This window comes from Rhea americana, unplaced genomic scaffold (assembly GCF_003343005.1).
Source record: "Rhea americana isolate MKP2758 unplaced genomic scaffold, rheAme1 scaffold_357, whole genome shotgun sequence".
Lineage (NCBI taxonomy): Eukaryota > Metazoa > Chordata > Aves > Rheiformes > Rheidae > Rhea > Rhea americana.
Genome location: NW_028186487.1, coordinates 54,047 through 71,857, shown reverse-complemented (window position 1 = coordinate 71,857; position 17,811 = coordinate 54,047). Strand labels below are relative to the sequence as shown.

The 17,811-nt window shown below is 43.4% G+C and overlaps 1 protein-coding gene across 1 annotated transcript; it reads left to right on the top strand.

Moving 5' to 3' along the window:
* The first annotated feature begins 2,396 nt into the window (after positions 1 to 2,396).
* On the top strand, positions 2,397 to 16,958 carry DOLPP1 (dolichyldiphosphatase 1). The gene is made up of 8 exons (XM_085312048.1): positions 2,397 to 2,498; positions 10,548 to 10,648; positions 11,970 to 12,054; positions 12,342 to 12,441; positions 13,315 to 13,413; positions 14,667 to 14,795; positions 15,567 to 15,656; positions 16,154 to 16,958. The coding sequence occupies exons 1-8, from the start codon at positions 2,423 to 2,425 to the stop codon at positions 16,188 to 16,190; spliced, it is 717 nt and encodes a 238-aa protein (XP_085168174.1). The 5' UTR covers positions 2,397 to 2,422; the 3' UTR covers positions 16,191 to 16,958.
* The last annotated feature ends 853 nt before the right edge of the window (positions 16,959 to 17,811 follow it).

Here is a 17,811-nt window from a genome sequence, read left to right as displayed (position 1 = left end):
TTAAACATTGTCCAAGTTCTTATAGTATGCTTATCAGCCTCCTGAACTATGTGAAAGAAACCCAGACTAAAGACTGTGGCTTGATATCAGAGTTGCCCATCTGCTGAGCTCTGCAAGAAACTCATCTTATTCTTTTGAAGCAATTACAGTATGTTTAAATACTTTCCTTTTCAAGTGATAATGAAACCAGACTGAATCAGATAAGTTGTTTGCTTCCATAGTGATTAAGATTTCATCCATACCCTAAAAAAAAAAGCCTCTGTTAGCATTACAGTTAACCTGTCATGAACTATATGATATATGCAAATAAAACATGCATGAGTTGTTTCATGCCACAGCCTGAATGTCAGTTGGAAGAGTTAAAAAGGGAGTTTCTCCTCGTTTCCATGGTGCCAGTCTGTATACTCATTACATCTTCAGAGCAGCTTCATGCTTTCTTATGCTGAAAGAACAGAGCAAAGGCTGCTCTTTGTATTGACACTTTATTCTTATATTCAGGAAGGAGTGGGTGAATACAGCAATGAAGCCCACAATTTTCAGTACTTGTCATGGTACATAGATCAAATGTAATCCACTCCGCCAGCATAACTTTATATTCTGGCACTTTCAATAGCTTGGAAAGGTAGAGATTTATTTAACTTGAATAATGAAAGCAGTAAATCATTCATGCTACCTTTTATCAGTCTTCTGAAATAAACCCAACTTCTGCAGTAAATATTTATTCTTTCTTTCCAAATAATAGGACCTTAATGCTATTTTTCTTCTTGGAATGCCAGGAAGAGTGTCAGTTTTATGGGGCAGTTACAGTTAATTGGACAGAAATGTAATTGATATCTGAAAACAGTTATCTTACAACAGTACAAAAAGATGGAGCATTCTCTATATTTTGAAATCTTCAAGATGAGCAGCGTTAAGGGATAGAAATTCTAGCCCATGCACTTTCTTGCCATCTAAAAATCCAAAGCAAATCCTTGCCTCTTACCTAGGTTCGTAACTTCCCACGCTACTCTTGCATCTTTGTTTTYTGTAATTTCTTTTTAACCTGAATGAGCTTTGGTTTGGGGCTCAATGCATATTTGCTTTCTGCAAGCTTTTCTGTATATTGTTGCTAACTAATCTCTCTTTTGAAGTGCTGCACTGTGTGTGTTCCACTTCTCACTCATATCCCTTAGGTAACATCATTATGCTGCATAAAATACAGGTCCTCAAAGTGGGTGTTTTCAGTGGTCAGAGGTGTAAAACCCRTATTGCCTGAACTAGGTGTTTCCAGGCATCTGCAATACTCTTTTAAAGGACACACAGAGCACCACCACCAGCAGCCTGCTTTCTCTTGAGATCCTGCAAGGGACTTAGGCTCATGCTTTATTTTTGCATGCATGTACACACATGTGCTATCCAGAAAGCTGCTGGTCCTTTACAGAACTATGAAGTAGATGTGGCTATAAAAATCCATCTTCTTCCTGTTGTTAAATACAGATAAAATAGATGTTTTCAACAGATCTTAGAACGTGTTGCACAAAATAATCTTGCTATGTACTCTTAACTGTAAAAATATAATTTACAAAATGAACACTTCAATTTTTAAAATTTAACTCTCACCAATGTAAATGGTGACATGAGAGGAAGAGAAGTTCCTGGCGTGGTTTGGTTTTCATTCTTTGGCTTGTGCTTTGACAAGCGGACCAGAAGGGGAGGGAACCCTTCGCACTGCCATCCCCTAAACTTTCCCTTCCCAGGCCCGAGCCCTTAGTGGGAAGAATGAAAGGTGGGATGGGGGAAAAAGATCCATGATGTGGGAGCAGGACAAGTACAAGAAGTGAGGCTTGTACCACGGCCTGACATCCCCAGCGTGAGGCTGGGAGTGTGGGGAAAGCAGGAGGGTAGTGCCTGCTGGGTGGGCGCACTGCCCACCCCTAGCCCTGCTCTGGCACACGCTGCCTCGGGGCCGGCCCGGCCGTGGCATCTCAGGGTGGTGCTGGTGTCCCAAGGCGCCGCGGCGCGSGGAAGGGAGCGGAGGCCATTTTAACGACCGCGTTGCCAACAAGCCCCCTTCCTCAGCCCCCCGGGCCAACCGCCCCAGCCGCGCTGCTGATTGGCTAAGAGAGCGCGGGAATGCGAGCTGGTGATTGGCTAATCTGCATTATTCCGTTCGCCAATGAGTGCGGCGGCTGACGCCCGCCTTTCTCCCGATTGGTTTTGTCGCTACCTGCGCCCCCCTTGTATTGGGCAGCGACGCTAGTAGCCTATTGGCTCTGCTGCTCCCCGGGTTGGATTTTTAATTGGGTGGCTATGGGTTGGCCGGTGCCTCACCTGCCACGCTGTGTTATTGGGCCACCGCTCTCAGCACCCCCGCCCATTGGTCGCACCGCCCCGTAAGTGCGCTCCGATTGGCTGTGGTGGCCCGGCCCGGTATCCGGGTAAGATGGCCGCAGTCGGAGAGTGCTCGCTCCCTGCTCCATGGCGGCCGGTCTCCTTTATTCACGTCGAATATCCCGCAGGTAACGCTCCGCTTCCCGGCCCGCGCGGCCTCCCCGGCGGCGGCGGCGGCGCTGCTCCCCGCGACGGGCCCCGCCCGCCACTCCACGGCAGCGCTGAGGGCTGGGCTGGCAGCTGCGAGATAGTGAGCCATTGAGCCGCCACCGTGAGGCGGCGAAGCGCGCCTGCGCACTGGGGCGGTGGGACTCGCTGCCAAATAGTGCTCCGCGGCGAGTGTGTGTGTGTGTGTGTGTGTGTGTGTGTGTGTGTAAGTGTAAACTTGGCGGTGCGCATGCGCCGTGGCGAGGCGCTGGGCTCTAGGGGCTGCTGAGCCCCATGTGGTGAAGGGCGCCGGGGGGGAGGGGGACACGCCTGGCCTGGCCTGGCCTTCCCCTGCTGCCCTCCCCTCACCCCAGCGCTCCCTCGCCTCCCTCTGGCGTTGTCTCCCCGCTTCGTTTGGGCAGCGCCGCGCTGCGGGGCGGGAGGCGCCCGGGGAGCAGCCACCCCGGGTGTCTCGCAGGGCCGCTTGTGGCCGAGCGCCTCTTTGGGGTGGGTGGGTGGTGGGGAGGCTGGTGGGTCCTGTGTGGGATGAGCTGTCCTGGCTGGTGAAGGGTCTGTGCCCTGTCCTCTCGGCGCTGCGTGCTGGTGGCCCAGCCCAGGCTGTGGGAGGGTGAATGCTGAGTGTGCAAGGGCAAACTGGGTCACTGTGCACACAGGAGCTGCCTAGGCAGAGTCTTGTTTGAACAGTGGTCTTCGCAAGCTCCTCTTCAGGTGCAGTGCCTGTGCTGTTTGCTTCTTCTGGTAAGATGGGGGAAAAAAACTCTAGTTTTTGGCTGCTTGTTACAATCGAAGAATATTTAAAAACAAACAAACAAAAAAACCCAGTATATGAAGTGTCAGTCCTGGCAGTGTGGTCCAAACCAGATYTGGTGTTAAGACAGTTCTCTGTATTGCTAGTTCTTCTATCAAGTTCATAACTTGTCATAAAGTGTTGCTGCAAGTCTTGTTTCAATAACTAGATTTTATTTCCTGATGAACACCCCTCTCGCTAGTGCAATACCTAAAGCTTTTAGAGTGCTTAGGGATCCTCTGGGCTGGAGAAGACTTGCAGCATGAYGGCACTAAAATCTGGCATTGAAAGTACAGTTTTATCTCTTAAATATGGCTGCTTTATTATGATTTCTGTGATGCTTTGTATGAAAGATCTATGCTTCCTTTTCTTTCTTGCACTTTCCTTCCCTTTGTACATTCTTCTTCTTTTTCCCTTCTTTAATATATTAATGTGAGGGTTTGAGAATTGAGGGGGGGGAGAGGGAATAATTTTTCCAATAGCACTGGTACATTTGTCTGTGCACCTCATCTCCTTAGTCAAGTCTGGCAGTATACYCAGAGTGTTCTGTACACTATTTGTTGGATTGATTGTGGAAGAGGCGTTTTGAAACGGACAGGTTTTGCCCCACCAGGGTTATCTTGCAGATCTTAAGGGCTATAATGTAACTCCTTTATTTTCTGTCTATATTGCTTGTTTTTATGATAGCAAAGTAGAGAAGATGATTGAGTTTCCCTGGCTGAGGGAGAGAATTACCAACAAGAGTAGGGTTATGTTTTTTTAGGGAATTAGTATTTTATTGGTCTTGGATAAAACAAATAATTATGGAAGCCTATAAAATGGAGACAAAGGATTATAACTTTAGACTAAGCTAAGTAAAGACTCTTCTATATCTCCAGCCTTTTTTTAGAAAAGTGAGTCGTTTTAAGATGTCAGGTGATACTTTTATCTGGACTTGGGAAAAAGTGTTTTAACTTCATTTAGAAAGTTGTTTGTGTTCTGTCTGTGTAGGTCTTAAATCTAGGTCTGTGAAGTGTCTAGATAATATGTATTTATGAAAGAATAATGCTGGCAACATCCTCGGTATAATGGAGTTAATGTAACCTTGTGCTGATAGAGAGGGGTCAGAATGAGAAATAGATACTGCTTCTACCAGTGTGAATTATTAAACTGTTTTGGCATGTCATATGCTGTTGTGTGGCAGACGCTTTTCTTCCCCTCCTTTCTCTTTCCCTTTGCTTTCTGTTGGTGATCCCAGAGAGACTGCTGGCCTTGAGTGCAGCATGCTGAGCCACTGTGGCAACTGGTTCTTAAAATCTCTTATCTTTTAAAGGCTTTCAGTGCAGAACTGCTGTTATTCCAGCTTTCATTTGCCATGAGTGATGCTCCCTCTCACTGTGACCAGTTGAGAAGTAGTCACTGCTGATTTCTGTGTGTGCTGGATGAAGTTAGCTCTTAAGCTTCTGCTTGTAACTGTGATGGGAAGAGAACTCCAGAAAGGTGCTCATCCACCCTGTCTTTATCTAGCATTTCCTTATCAGTAGTGATATCATTCAGACATAGTACTGAACACTGAAAAAMCATTTTTACTGCTTGTGTGGCTGCTCAGTTCTTTGGGGACTTCTGTGGTGTCAACTTTGCGCGAGATCAAACGAGAAGCAGCAGATAACCATTGGTTGAGTCAACTGCAGACTGGCATAAGCAATGCTGTCTTTAAGGAATAGGTGAAAACTATTAATGATYTCAAACCTAGAGAGAAGAAAACAGCAGTGGCAGCATTATTTGACAACACGTTAAGGCATATTGCTTAAGAGGATAGACTTTAAAGATATTGTCCTGATAGCACATTTGGAARTAGTTGGTCCTGGAGCTGTTCCTATTGGCAATTGTACTTGATGAGACCAGAGGATAATTTGGCATAGTGTTAAGGCCCTGATAGGAGCCAGTAACAGATGCTTCATGGAAAAGRTATGAGGAGTAGGTATGCAGCAGTAATCCTTCTGTGTGTGTCTTTCCAGTAATCAGCTGGTGACTGCATCAAAATGGTTGTCTCCTTTGACTGATCTGTAAAAGCTATGTATTCTGTGAATATATCTGATTGCTTTTTGAACTCAYTTTTGCTGTGGATATCCTCRATGTCTTTGGCACTGAGTTTTGCAGCTTTTAATTAAAAGTTGTTTTCTTCTCTGCTTTTAAGTCTGCTGGTCACTAATTTCATTGAACACCCTCTATTTTATCTGCAATGAGAGATAACAAATGCTTTACTTCTTTCCCCCCCCCCCCCCAATATCTCTCATGATGCTTGGGGGACTATTATATCCTCTCTGTCCTCCTGTCTCAGTTAAAAATCTGAGTTCAGTATTTCTTGAATGGATACTGTTCTGTACTGGTTGTCTTTGTCCCCTTTTTATTTACCTTTTGTGTTTACTTTTCTTTAGATGATATGACCAGAGTCACATAGTAAATTCTTAGTGTTGCAGCAGTAACTTTTTCTTTTCCTCTCTCAAACRTTTCATTGCCTTTTTAACTGCCAGAGTGCATTGGATTGTTCTCTAATGATATCAGCTAACACCAAGTCAGACATCTTCTGTTTGATAACAACTAAACTAAATTCCGTCAGTGTGCATGTATAATTAGGATTGTTTTTTTTTCCTATATGCACTACTTCGTGCAAAATAACTTCGCAGTCTTAAAACTCATCTTCAATGACTTCCTGTCTGTAGGTTGAGTTTCACTGGAGAAATGTTGAGTTCCTGGTTTGTCTGGATTTTTTTAATTTAAAAACAGCAAAACAAAAAATCGTCGTCTCTTCAGTGCAGCTGGGATTCTTGAAGCTCTRGGACTTTGGACCTCTGGGCTCCTCAGTACAAGAGCAACACGGAACTACTGGAGAGAGTCTAGCGTAGGGCTGGATGATTAGGTGACTGGAGCATCTCTCTTGTGAAGAAGATGCTGTGAGAGCTGGGCCTGTTTAGCCTGGAGAAGAGAAGACTAAGAGAGGATCTTATTAAAGTCTAAAATACCTTAAGGGAGGGTGTCAAGAGGATAGGGCCAGACTCTTTTCAGTAGTGCTAAGTGACAAGACAAGAGGCAAYGGGCACAAATGGGAACGCAGGATGTTCCAGCTGAACGTAAGGAGGAATTTCTTCACTGTGAGGGTGACAGAGCACTGGAACAGGTTGCCCAGAGAGGTTGTGGAGTCTCTTTCTCTGGAGATATTCAAAACCTKCCTGGATGCAATCCTGTGCAAAGTGTTCCAGGTGACCCTGCTTGAGCAGGGGGGGTTGGAGTAGATCTCCAGAGGTCCCTTCCAACCTCAACCATTTTGTGATTTTTGTCTGGGACATAACTCTTTAAGGGGAGAAAAGAGAAACCTGGCATGGTAAATCCTTTCATTGWTGAAGGACAGAGAATCTTGCTGTTTCCTTACATAGGAAGGATGACTTACCAAGGACAGGCAGAGCTGGAGAACCAAGTGTGCAGAGCCAACTAATTGGTGAAAAGATGAATCTGAAAAAAAGGTGTATGCAAACATGAGTGTGTGTACTTTTACTGAGCTGTTTTTGTTGCTGTTCAGTATAAGCATGTGTAGCATTCTTYAAGAATGCTTGTCCTAATAATCCTTGTTGTGATTTGTTTGGGGCAGTGGCTGTGCAGTTAGGGCTCATCTCATAGCTAAGTAATACCTGAAGGAAACAAATTGTTCAGTTGTGTCTGTCTGTCCCTCCATTTTTGCGCTAGGTATTGAGTCTGATCTTGCTGTGGAAGAGTCATGTCTAATATATGCCTTTTATACCATAACTTAAAGCCTCCCTGAATGTATTTTGCTGACCCTATCCTGATGCCACAAGCTGTGGCACAAGTAGAAGAAATGATGATCCATCATGAATATTTACTGGGATACGTGAAAGCACTGCATGTTGTCTGTGCGTCTTGCACATGTATGTCTCGTCAAGAACATACAACCAGCAGAGCTGCCACAGATAGGTGCTTTAATAGGAAGCAGTGGTGGCAGTGGTAAAGCTAGATCTTGYGGTAGGATGTGGTTAGAGTGCTATTGATTCACTTTTTTTTTTTTTTTKTTTTTTGTTTTACATGCAGGGTAAGCTAATGTGGTAAACCCTGGCTATTTCTACTGGATGCAGGAAGGATGCTGGGTAAAATGTTGAATTAGATCAGAAGCAGATACTGAATGAAGTCTGAAGAAATGGTGTGCTTCAGAGGAAATACTATTCATTCTTGAGTGCCTAAAATTGAGGTACTTTGGTTTAGGTATGTGTGTGTATATATATATTTATATATATATTTTAAAAAAGTAACTTCCATCATGAGCCCCAAATAACATCTGGGGAAGGCTGGAAAAAAGGGAGGGGGGGAAGCAAGCTTTGTATTAAATAGGTTTTCCTCTTACGTTCTACCAGAGGTTTTGATGATTTGGGTAGGGTTTTTTTTTTTTTTTTTTTTTTTTTTTTTTTTTTTTTTTTTTTTTTTTTTCTTTGTAGGAGCTTCTTTAACATTTCTAAGTTTAGCAAAATTAATTTTTAAAAAAGGCAAGGAGGTTAGGATCTGCTTGCTAGATCTGTCTGGATGTCATACTGTTAGTGTTCCTGTGACTGCCCTTTCCCTAAGAATCGGTCTCCGAACGCGCTGGAGCGTGAGAGTAGATAGAAGTGACATAACTAGCCGTGCTCTGAGGCTCCGGGAGCGCTGCGTGGCGATGGGAGCKGGCCTTTCTGTCGGAGCTCACCGCGTTTGCGTTCTTCACCCGGAATTTCCAGTCATTTCAGAGGTGGTGTAGCTTAATGTGCTGATGTAGTGAATACATTTGACAGTATTGAATTTCTGGTGTAGCTCCCAGGAAATAACAAAACTGTTGCTTTCAGATAATGCACATCTGCTTATTTGCGTGCTCCCCTAGAAGGGGAGGCTCTAGAAATGTTTCTCTTTGACTGCTGTTAGCTACAGTAATGCAGAATACGATTAATACTCTCTGCATTCTAGTCTAATTGGATGGAGCTGAAATGTTTGGGGAGCTACCGTGTGCCTGAGTAAAGGGCTGGTACTCTGCCTGGAGGCAGGAGCTGGAAGTGTTGGTAGGGTTTCTGCTTCTCAGCCTTGGGTTCAAATGCAGGTTGTGTGCAGCTGAAGGCTGGATGACTTGATTCATTGGGGATAATATATGATAATRTAGAGGAGGATTTTGAGTTTGACATGACTGATGCTATTTAAGTTAAAGTCTGCTTCCTCATGTATTCTTGCGCAGATGGCAGAAGAAGTAAAATTTTCCTGAAAAGGCAAATAATCTGGTTTGGTTTCTACTTGACAAAACTATGGCTTTTAGTCTTAAAGAGAAATTCTTTATGTACTGTGGGTTAATGGAGTGAATGATCTGAAATATGGTGATTCCTGAATGAGGAATTATCTCTAGTTGATAATACTGGAATTGAGACTACTGGGAAGCATTTTCAAAGCTTTCAGGTTAATCTTGGTTGCCTGTTGGTTCTCTTCTTCAGCTTGTGGTGATTTTCTCATCATTTAAGACTATCATTTTGTAAGGTGTCTGACTTGTGTAAAACTGTAAGGGGCCTGATTCTCCATCGCCAGCTAACTGACTGTCACTTACATCAATTTTGCATTTCCATAATATATTGTTATTCTGATTTGGTAGCATTTGGCRCTCACTTAACAGCTGGGTAAATGCTGCATATCTTTCAGGAAAAGAGTACTGGTTCAGTGTCTTCTAATGCTTCTCTTTCTTTAAGAAAAGCCCCCAAAAGCCCTCACTCCTATGAAAACCCAGTGCTGTTAGGGTTTTTTCCTCCAGCTCTTCCAAATTTCCCTGGCATTATAAATTAAAACTCTTTAAAATTCTTTCACATAGTTGGTTTCCAAATCTAACGTGGAGTTGAGCATTTAAGAGGAGTCCGTGGTGGATACCTCAGGTAGCCGCAACCAGGTGCCAGCGTTAGCAGCAGCATGACCTTTGTATCAGTGCRGTAACTTTTCAGTTGCGATAGTGAAAGGCTGAGGGTAAAGTCCATTGCGCCAAGTGCTGCTTGAAAATATGGGTGCGTGGGTTGTGGAGACTTGGTATCTTGCAGTGGAATTGATCTAGGAATGAGTCCAATGCTTGGCCTTGCAGAGGCATCCTGTTTCCTTTTGAGAGGAGGGAGGAAAGATCGTAAATTTGTGGGAGGACTGATCCTTCTGTGTTCAGTGATGAGATGGAGAAGATCTAGTCTCCGCGATACAAAGTCCCCTGTCTCTTAAACCGCTCCCTGAGTTTGTACTGCATTTATTAGAGTGTCTGCTGCCTTTAAGGGTTTGCTGGTAGCTTGCTCTTTCTCCTGATGGAGAACTGTTGATCTCAAAGTGAAATGGGTCTGGTAGCTTTCTGTTTCTCTGCATTTATGCTAACATCTTCTCGCTAAATACTTTTGTATGTGCCCTTTTTTTCAGGGAACAGATGGACAAAATCGTAGAAATGTGTGGCTGTTCTTTACTGTTTGCCTGTGTCTGATCGTTCGGAATAAAGTGCTTTGGGGTCCCTTGCATCCTCTTGTCAGCCCTGTTGCTGCTGCCAGGCCCTCCCTGGGAGTGGGCTAACTCCTTGGGGTGGAGGCCCATAGTCACTTCTGTGTGGTACAAGTGGGGCTGCTGGTAAAAAGTAGGCTCCTTTTTTTCCTTTTTCTTTCCTCCTATACTTAGCTATTTATTCCTCTCTATTTCGCTAATGCTAGTGTTCKTGCAGACACATGGTGATACAGATTAGGGAGCTGAAAACTAACCCATTTTAGGAAGGGAAGTGGAAAGATTTGTTTGGGGAGGATTTGCTGGTAATTTCTGGCACAGGGAGGCAATAAGTGAGAGGGAGGGAAAGATGCTGCCGCTTTCACAGAAGCCTCCGCTTGTGTTGGATTAAAGTGAYTTGTGGGCCCACACTGGTGGTCGTTGCAAATTAGCTACCAGTAATATCTGCTGAATGATGCCAAGCTCCTCTCATCCCTTCTCTCAAACCTGAGTGTAAACGCTGCTGCCTTCCCTGCCTTGCTTCTCACAGGCTGGAGCAGGAATAACCRGTCTGCAAAATAGTCTTGTCGCTTTCCTACTGCAGTGTCGAAACTATCCCTCTGCTTTCAGTGAGTTGGGGCACCAGCTGACCCAAGTCCTGGAGGCAGGCAAGTATGTATAAAGTTCAAACCAACTCGTTTCTTTCTGTTTGTCTTTTTTTTTGTTTCCCTAGGTGATTTCTCTGGTCAGCTTTTAGCTTATTTGAGTCTTGGTCCAACATTCATTATTGTTGGTTTTGTAACACTCATCATATTCAAGAGGGAGCTTCACACGGTGAGTCCTCCTCTTTCTTCCCAGCATCATCTTATGGCAAAAAAATCTTTCTTTATGGCCTGCTGCTCCTGAATTTGCTTTATTTCTGGGGGTGGTGGTGGGGAGTGTCTTTAAAGAGCAAGTTTAGGTAACAGTGATTTTTCTTGTCAAAGAACTGCAGGAGATACTGTCAGCTGTAGCAGGTTATAAGACTGTTTAGCCTTTGACTTCTTGACTCTGCTATGTTTTAGGCATTGTCTATCCACAAGCATCAATGAGAGAAGACTGAAACTTTATTTAAAAAAAACAAACAGTGTTTCAAAGTGCAAATTAATATTTCTTTCCTCTCCTGAGATCCAGTAGGATCMTAGCACTAGTAGGGTCTTCCAAGATGGACAAAATATGCAGGTGCTGCAGGAAGTAGTGTCTGTAACTCAGTAGTATATACTTTCTCTAGACATTGAGGCAGAAAATGGGATGTAAAATAAAATCCATAGATTTCCAAGGTAGTGGAGATGTCTAAAGGCAACTTCCTTGCTGTGCACTGAACACTAGGGACAGAAGACTCTTGCTCCTTTCCAAATGAGCAGAAAGGGATGTTTTTTTTTTTTGTCCTACCTAATGCTTTCTCTCTCTGCCCCGACAGGTAGTTGAGAATCAGTCTCATAACTCAGGGCATAGACTGAAAAGCTACTTTGTTGCCTGAAATAAGATTGAGCAGAAGGGAGGCAGAGCACAAGCACAAGCCAGGATTTTGGTAACAGCAGAAGGGATAAYTTAGGGGTGGAGTGTGGATTATGGAATTGAATAGTAAAATCAAATGGTACTAGCTTGCCAGAATCCAGGATACAACTTCTCATTGTAGGCTAAAGACAGGAATTTCAAGATGGAAATTTTCTTGGGGGGAAAGCCAGAACACCTAAAAATMCATCTTTTTAGCTGTTTACCAAAATAGTGATGTGTGCACTCCCCCTGTTGGTCAGTTTAAAAAAAAAATCATTATCCATTCAAATATTTCCTGTTTGAAAATACAATTTTCTGCAGTTGCTGGTGGAAGTGTACTAAAGCAATGGCTGTAACTGCTACATAGTATCATTTTTCTTTTTCCCTGAGAGTCATTTACTGAAGAGATGTGTGCACACAATGTGTTGTCAGGTATACAAAGTAGGCTGAAAAAAATGCTTTTCTTTCTCAGCTATAGAATTCTGAGACTGTTGGGTTTTTTTAGCTCTAATAGACAAGAAAGAAAATTGGAAACTTATGACTTGCAGGCCAGACTTATCAACAAAAAAAAGTAGCTGGTCCTTTTAAATAGGATGACGCAGCTGTTTTGCCTTCACAGATCTCTTTCTTGGGAGGGCTGGTTTTCAATGAAGGAGTGAACTGGTTAATAAAAATTGTTATCCGGGAGCCACGGCCCTGCGAAGGTATAGTATGGCCCATTTGTGTCACGGTCCATGTTTTTGTTTTGTTTTTTTCATTTTTTTTGAATGGAGCAACAATAGTATGGAGATTTAGAGAGTATTTTCCCCTTTGCCTCATGTTGGCTTTGGATATTTGGGTGTAGAGGGCTGGCAGGGCCATCTGAACAGAGACACATCCTGTTAACTCAGGCACATGTGCTCCAGCAGAGTGGTCAGCTTCACCTTTGGAGTGTTCTGGCTGCTGTGTACCGAACAGACCTTGACCAAACTCTTTCTTCTTCTCTTCCCAGAAACCCATTCAACAGTGACCACAAAATATGGGATGCCATCCAGCCACTCCCAGTTCATGTGGTTTTTCTCTGTCTATTCATTTCTGTTCCTTTATTTAAGGTAAAAACCTCACTGTCAGGTTTTGGTTGGTAACATGTTGAAACACTTCAGTAGATGGCTTCCTTGCTGTGTGCCCCTCTTCCTGTTTAGTTGTATAGCAGAATTGAATTGGAGGACCTATATGATTTGCTGTGTGGCTAGAGAGGATGAAACRTGCCTATTTCAATCTAAATGTAGGACTTTTAGTTGCAGTTGCTAGAAAGTGAAAGGTAAGGCTGTGCCTCCTGATGCAAGCCCCACTGTGAGTGCATCTGAAAACAGGTTGTGGATTTGCTCTTTGAGCCTTGATGTATTGACCCTCCAGTGTGAGAGGAAAGGGGGAATAGGGAGGAAGAAAGAAGAGTCACTTTCTTATGAGTCTTCTCTGTTTTGTCAGTGGGGTTGTCTGCAGTCTTTCACGTAATATATGTTGCTTACTTGCATGATCTTTTACTTTATTCACCGTACTAAGTAGTACTTTTTTTGAGGGGGGAGGAGGCTGTGCTTTTCTGAAATTCTCTCCGGGGCATGGCTCTGTCTTGCAGTTCCTAGTGTGGAGGAAGACAAAACTCCCAGTTCCTTCTAGCTCTGTGGATGACAGAGGACTTGATCTTGGCTCCTTGTTGCATATTCTGTGTGTGCCTTTCATACCAGTTCCGCTAACTGAGCGTTCTGCCTTCCATCACAATAATCCCTATTAACAATTGGAGAGAGAAGTAGGGCTCTCTGCCTTCTCTAACTGTTGCCAGTGGGATAAACTGATGCCAGGATGGTATCGAGTTGCCCATGACCTCATTGGAGTAGAGCTTTTCTAGGGTTTCAGGCATAGTGAGCATAGGTGTATGGACTGGTCAGCTCTCTGGCATGGTGTTAATGGCTTTCTATCTCTTTCAGAATGCACCAAACAAACAATGCGAGGTTTCTGGATTTACTATGGCGACATGTGCTGTCCATCTGCCTTGTGACAGTGGCTTTGCTAGTCTCATATAGTAGGTATGGAGCAATTGTTTGTCTTGCACTCTTGTACAGTCTTGTGGCCTTTAACAGCAGCAGACCTGGCACTCCTTATCCTGCACTTCTGATCTAATTCTTGGTGATCATGTTGGACAAATAAGAGCTTTGGAGAGGTTGCAGTGTTGCCATGAGCCCCCTTGTATAAGCATATAAAGGTGCTACGTGTGGGGAGCTGCACAGAAGCGCTTCTGAAACCCAAGATCAGCTGAAWGTATATCAAAGTCTTGTTGGCTCCATTGCCGTGCTCCAGACTCCTGCCTAGCTCTTTCCAGCACTAATCACAAAAGCATTTCACCATGTCTTGGCACACCGGTTTCTGTAGCTCGTGGACTGCTTACAGCTGACCCAATCTGATTGTGTTTGTTTGAGCATTAGTTAATAAAAAACATTTATAGCTGTTTTACATGCAGGATTTAGTTATATTAAGATGAATCAAGAAAACGAAATTTTGATAATGAAGTTTATTCCTTTCAGTAGATTAAAAAAAAAAAAAAAAAAAGAGAGAGAGAGAGATCCAGTGGCTGGAAATCGGACAGAGTCAGGCTAGAAATAAGGCCAGGTTTTCCACAGAAAAACAATTACCTATTGGCACTGACTGTATACTAGAGCTGATTCCTTATTACTGGTTATTTTAAAAACTCTGACAGGACACTTTTTTATAAAAAAGATATGGTCTAACTCAGAAAAGTAATTTGAGGAAATCTGGTGGTTGTGTGGAAGGAAAGAATTTTGAATGTGACTCATGCAGCTTGTGTGCAGGGGTAACTTAACACATTAATACCACTTTCTGACTGGCTGCAATCGTAACAAGTGCTCTGTAGTAGTGCAACCTTCATACTGTCACATTTGAGTAGCAAAACATGGGGGTGAAGATGCTCTGTTCTTGAAAGCCGTTGAGCCACAGCTTTGATTTGGAGGAGCCTTGTCCTGGTTTTGGCTCGGAAGAAATCTTTTGTGGGAACCAACAGCAATACTTCTACTAATCCACTGATCTGTTGGGAAGAATATAGAGGGTTAAGTGCAAACTGGAAGTGCTTTAAGCTGAAAATGCTGTAGCAGGAAAGGCACAGTTTCTTTCCCCCTCCCGCCAGCATTTTCACAAACAAACATCTGCTTTTAACATCTGGGGGATAGCTTGCTCTGAAATTTAGAGGATCCAGTGGAACATCAGCCCTTGAGTCCTACCTCCTCTTGTTTGAAAGCCTAGCTGGTAACTTTCTCTTCTACTGCAGGGTTTATTTGCTATACCACACCTGGAGCCAAGTCTTATATGGAGGTGTGGCAGGAAGCATCATGGCCATAGCCTGGTTTGCCTTCACACAAGAGATACTAACTCCTCTCTTCCCAAGGATAGCTGCATGGTAAGTCTTTATTCCGTTAAGTTTATTCCTGCAAGTCTGCATTGCTTAGGTCTGTTTTGTCCATTAAGCAAGTCCCTTAGAATAGGATAATGACACTGGTGCAGCTGAACTTCCTGGCAAGAAAAGATTTTTGTGATCAACCAGACTAGTTGTACCTTACATCTGAAAGAAGACAAATGCTAGGGAACTTAAGCCTCTAAAACTTAGTTGTAGTGGTGCAAGTCCTCATTGTAAGCAGGTTGCTACAAACTCTTAAGTTATGAATGTTAGAAATGGGAACAGGGATTCCTGGACTCTGTTCCAGCTTTGTCTACTGCGCTATGTTTCTGTGTGTGTGTGTGTGTGTGTGTATACAAGGGATATCCTTGCCTTATGGGGATTGGAAAGGGGGGAAGGTTTCGGAAGCTGGTACATTTCTAAAGTTCTGCTAAAGTTGYGAAGTGTGGCAAAGTGTTGGAGGAAGACACAATACTAAGAAGTAGCTTTCAAGTAGATAAGGCCTTTCTTAATGCTTGATGATCTAGTGAAATTGCAGTCCCATTTAAATTTAATGGAGCCAGGAAACCTTCTATAAGAAAAGGAAAAGAGTATATGTATGTGTATATATAGTCCCTGATTAAATTTAATGAGGCATCTTCTTTGCAGACTGAAGGGTAAGAGAATATTAATGTTAAGACTGGACTACTTCTGTGCTATGTTTTATTCTGATCAAAACTGTGTGTGGGGAGGGAGTCTAATTACTTCCGCTTCTCCACCACGTTACTCTTTCAGGCCTATTTCAGAGTTCTTTTTAATCCGAGACACCAGCCTGATTCCTAATATCCTGTGGTTTGAATACACAGTCACGAGAGCAGAGGCAAGGTAAGAGACCTGATGGCTTGGGGGGGGGGAAGAGCTGTAGTTGGTTTGCCTTGTCAGCTGTAGCTATCAATTGCTTTATTTTTCAGTATGTAGATAGCTTCTGTGGATAGAATAGTGTAGAGCGAAGGAAGACCAAACTGTGGGTTAACTGTGCCTTCTGGAAAGTGAGTCTGTTGGGGTGTGTTGCAGTTGATAAATGTTGCATGAGGAAGTTAATATTTTGACTCCTTAGCCTGTGTTCTTTATAGACAAATGTTTATRGTTTTATATCCACATATAAACTTGGTGCACACTTGGACAGAGTGGCTATTGTAGGACTGTAAACCATAGGAGGGATTGATTTCCCTGCAGAGTATAATGGAGGCAGCCTTATCTTTGTGGAGATGAGCAGAATCTGACTTTAATCCTTTTGTCTTGCCCAATGGTTTGCCACAATACCCTGCGATGGGGTAAAGGGCCACCTTTCTCACCCTGCCCTCTCTCTGTTGCTGTTGCAGAAACAGACAGCGCAAGCTGGGTACGAAGCTCCAGTGACTCAGGAAGCGTGTGGACCAGAGTGCACGTTCTAGTTGAGAAAGACAAGAGCAAAGACATGGGAGCAGCAAGGAGCCTTTTAACAGATGGACCAAAGGAACAGGCAGGGACCATACCCAAAACCTGAAAGCCTTTGCTCTGCTTTAGCAGCTAGCTGGATGCTCCCTGATGCATGTGGGACCGTGCAGGAGTAAAAACTCATTTTCAATACAGATGCACATTGCCGGTTGGAATATACCATCATGTCTGCGTCAGGGGAGGGGGGAAAAATGCCTGGTGTCTTGTTCGGGGGAGGGGAAAACCAAAAACAAATGATTTGTGAGTCTCTTTTTCTCTCAGCATGAAATATACACACTATTTATTTATTTTTTTAAATCGAGCTATTACTTTTGGGGTGGGTGAAGCGTTGATTGTGCGTTTTGTTTTGCTTTTTGTTTTTTTTCTTTGGAAGAAGATGACAAAACTAATATCAAGTTGATCGTGCTTAATTAGGACTTTTAATTTTTAAAAATCCTTGGGGGGATGACTAGAATGGGGGTGACTTAGGTAGAAGGGAGAGGAAGGCTTTCTTTCCTTTCTGCAGCCATTTTGGGAGATCATAATCAATTCCAACTGCACTTTGTACACACAGGAGGAGAGTACTAAAGATTTGCTTTTAAAGCTAGTGATGGTTCTGCAGGGAAGCCTGCACAGATTCCATTAAGGGGAGTGTGTGTGTGCGTGTGTGTGTATAACAGAAAAAAATGAAATATACTAACTTTTTTTCCACTGCTGCTCCTGTTGTGTAATTAGCAAGTTTTTTTTTTTCTTAGAATCTCTTTTAGGTGGCAAGACTACCATATGCCTCTCGTGCTTACCCTATCTCTTCCTTTATACTTTTATTATCTCAGGGTTGCCGTGGTCTGTACAGTTGTTGTACTTAGTGTGCTATTGATGGTGCTGGAAAGCCACTTGATTTTAAGCAATGTGATGCTCCAAAAAGTCAGCCCAAAGCCTTACAAAATTCAGTTGTTAACCCCTGCCTTAAACTCTGGATTTTCTGTTTGTTTTGGTTTTTGTTAAAGCTTCAAGGGTAGACATTTTTAAAGAATGAATAAGACGACAACTTAAACTAGCTCAGCTGCTGTCTGAATTATTTGTGAAGARTCCTGTTTGAATCCAACGATGAACTTAAGGCAGTGAGGTTGTCCTAGCAGCTACTCCTACTTATTATGATGGCTTGCTCTTGGTTTTGCAATAGTAACCTTGAATGCTGATCTCCTACAAGTAGGTTCTGCTCTTACTGTGTTAGAGCAGTACTCTTYCTTCCTTTCCAATTTGTCGTTTGCTGGTTGGCTCGCTGGACGCCATGTCTCTGGGAATGTGCCCAGCAGCTCTGCGTGCTGGTGACGCCTAGAGCTTCTGTCGTCCATGAGTTAATGTGGCAAGGGCTATACTCAAAGTGCTTCAGGGCTGTGCATGGACACTTCCTGTATTTCTCATATAATGCAACGGTTCAAGTGTTACTACAGAGAAATACTTATTCAAAGCGTAGTTGACTTGAACCGTTACAGATAAAGGTCAGCTTCTGAACTGGCTCAAAGGTCGTCCGTGTGCCTTTGGTACAGTCCTGTGGGCCGAG

Excerpts from the sequence above, each read along its gene's own strand:
- DOLPP1 (XM_085312048.1), top strand. The coding sequence starts at position 2,423 with ATGGCCGCAGTCGGAGAGTGCTCGCTCCCTGCTCCATGGCGGCCGGTC. Across the intron at positions 14,796-15,566 it reads TTCCCAAGGATAGCTGCATG|GCCTATTTCAGAGTTCTTTT; the intron begins GTAAGTCTTTAT and ends TTACTCTTTCAG. Across the intron at positions 15,657-16,153 it reads GTCACGAGAGCAGAGGCAAG|AAACAGACAGCGCAAGCTGG; the intron begins GTAAGAGACCTG and ends TTGCTGTTGCAG.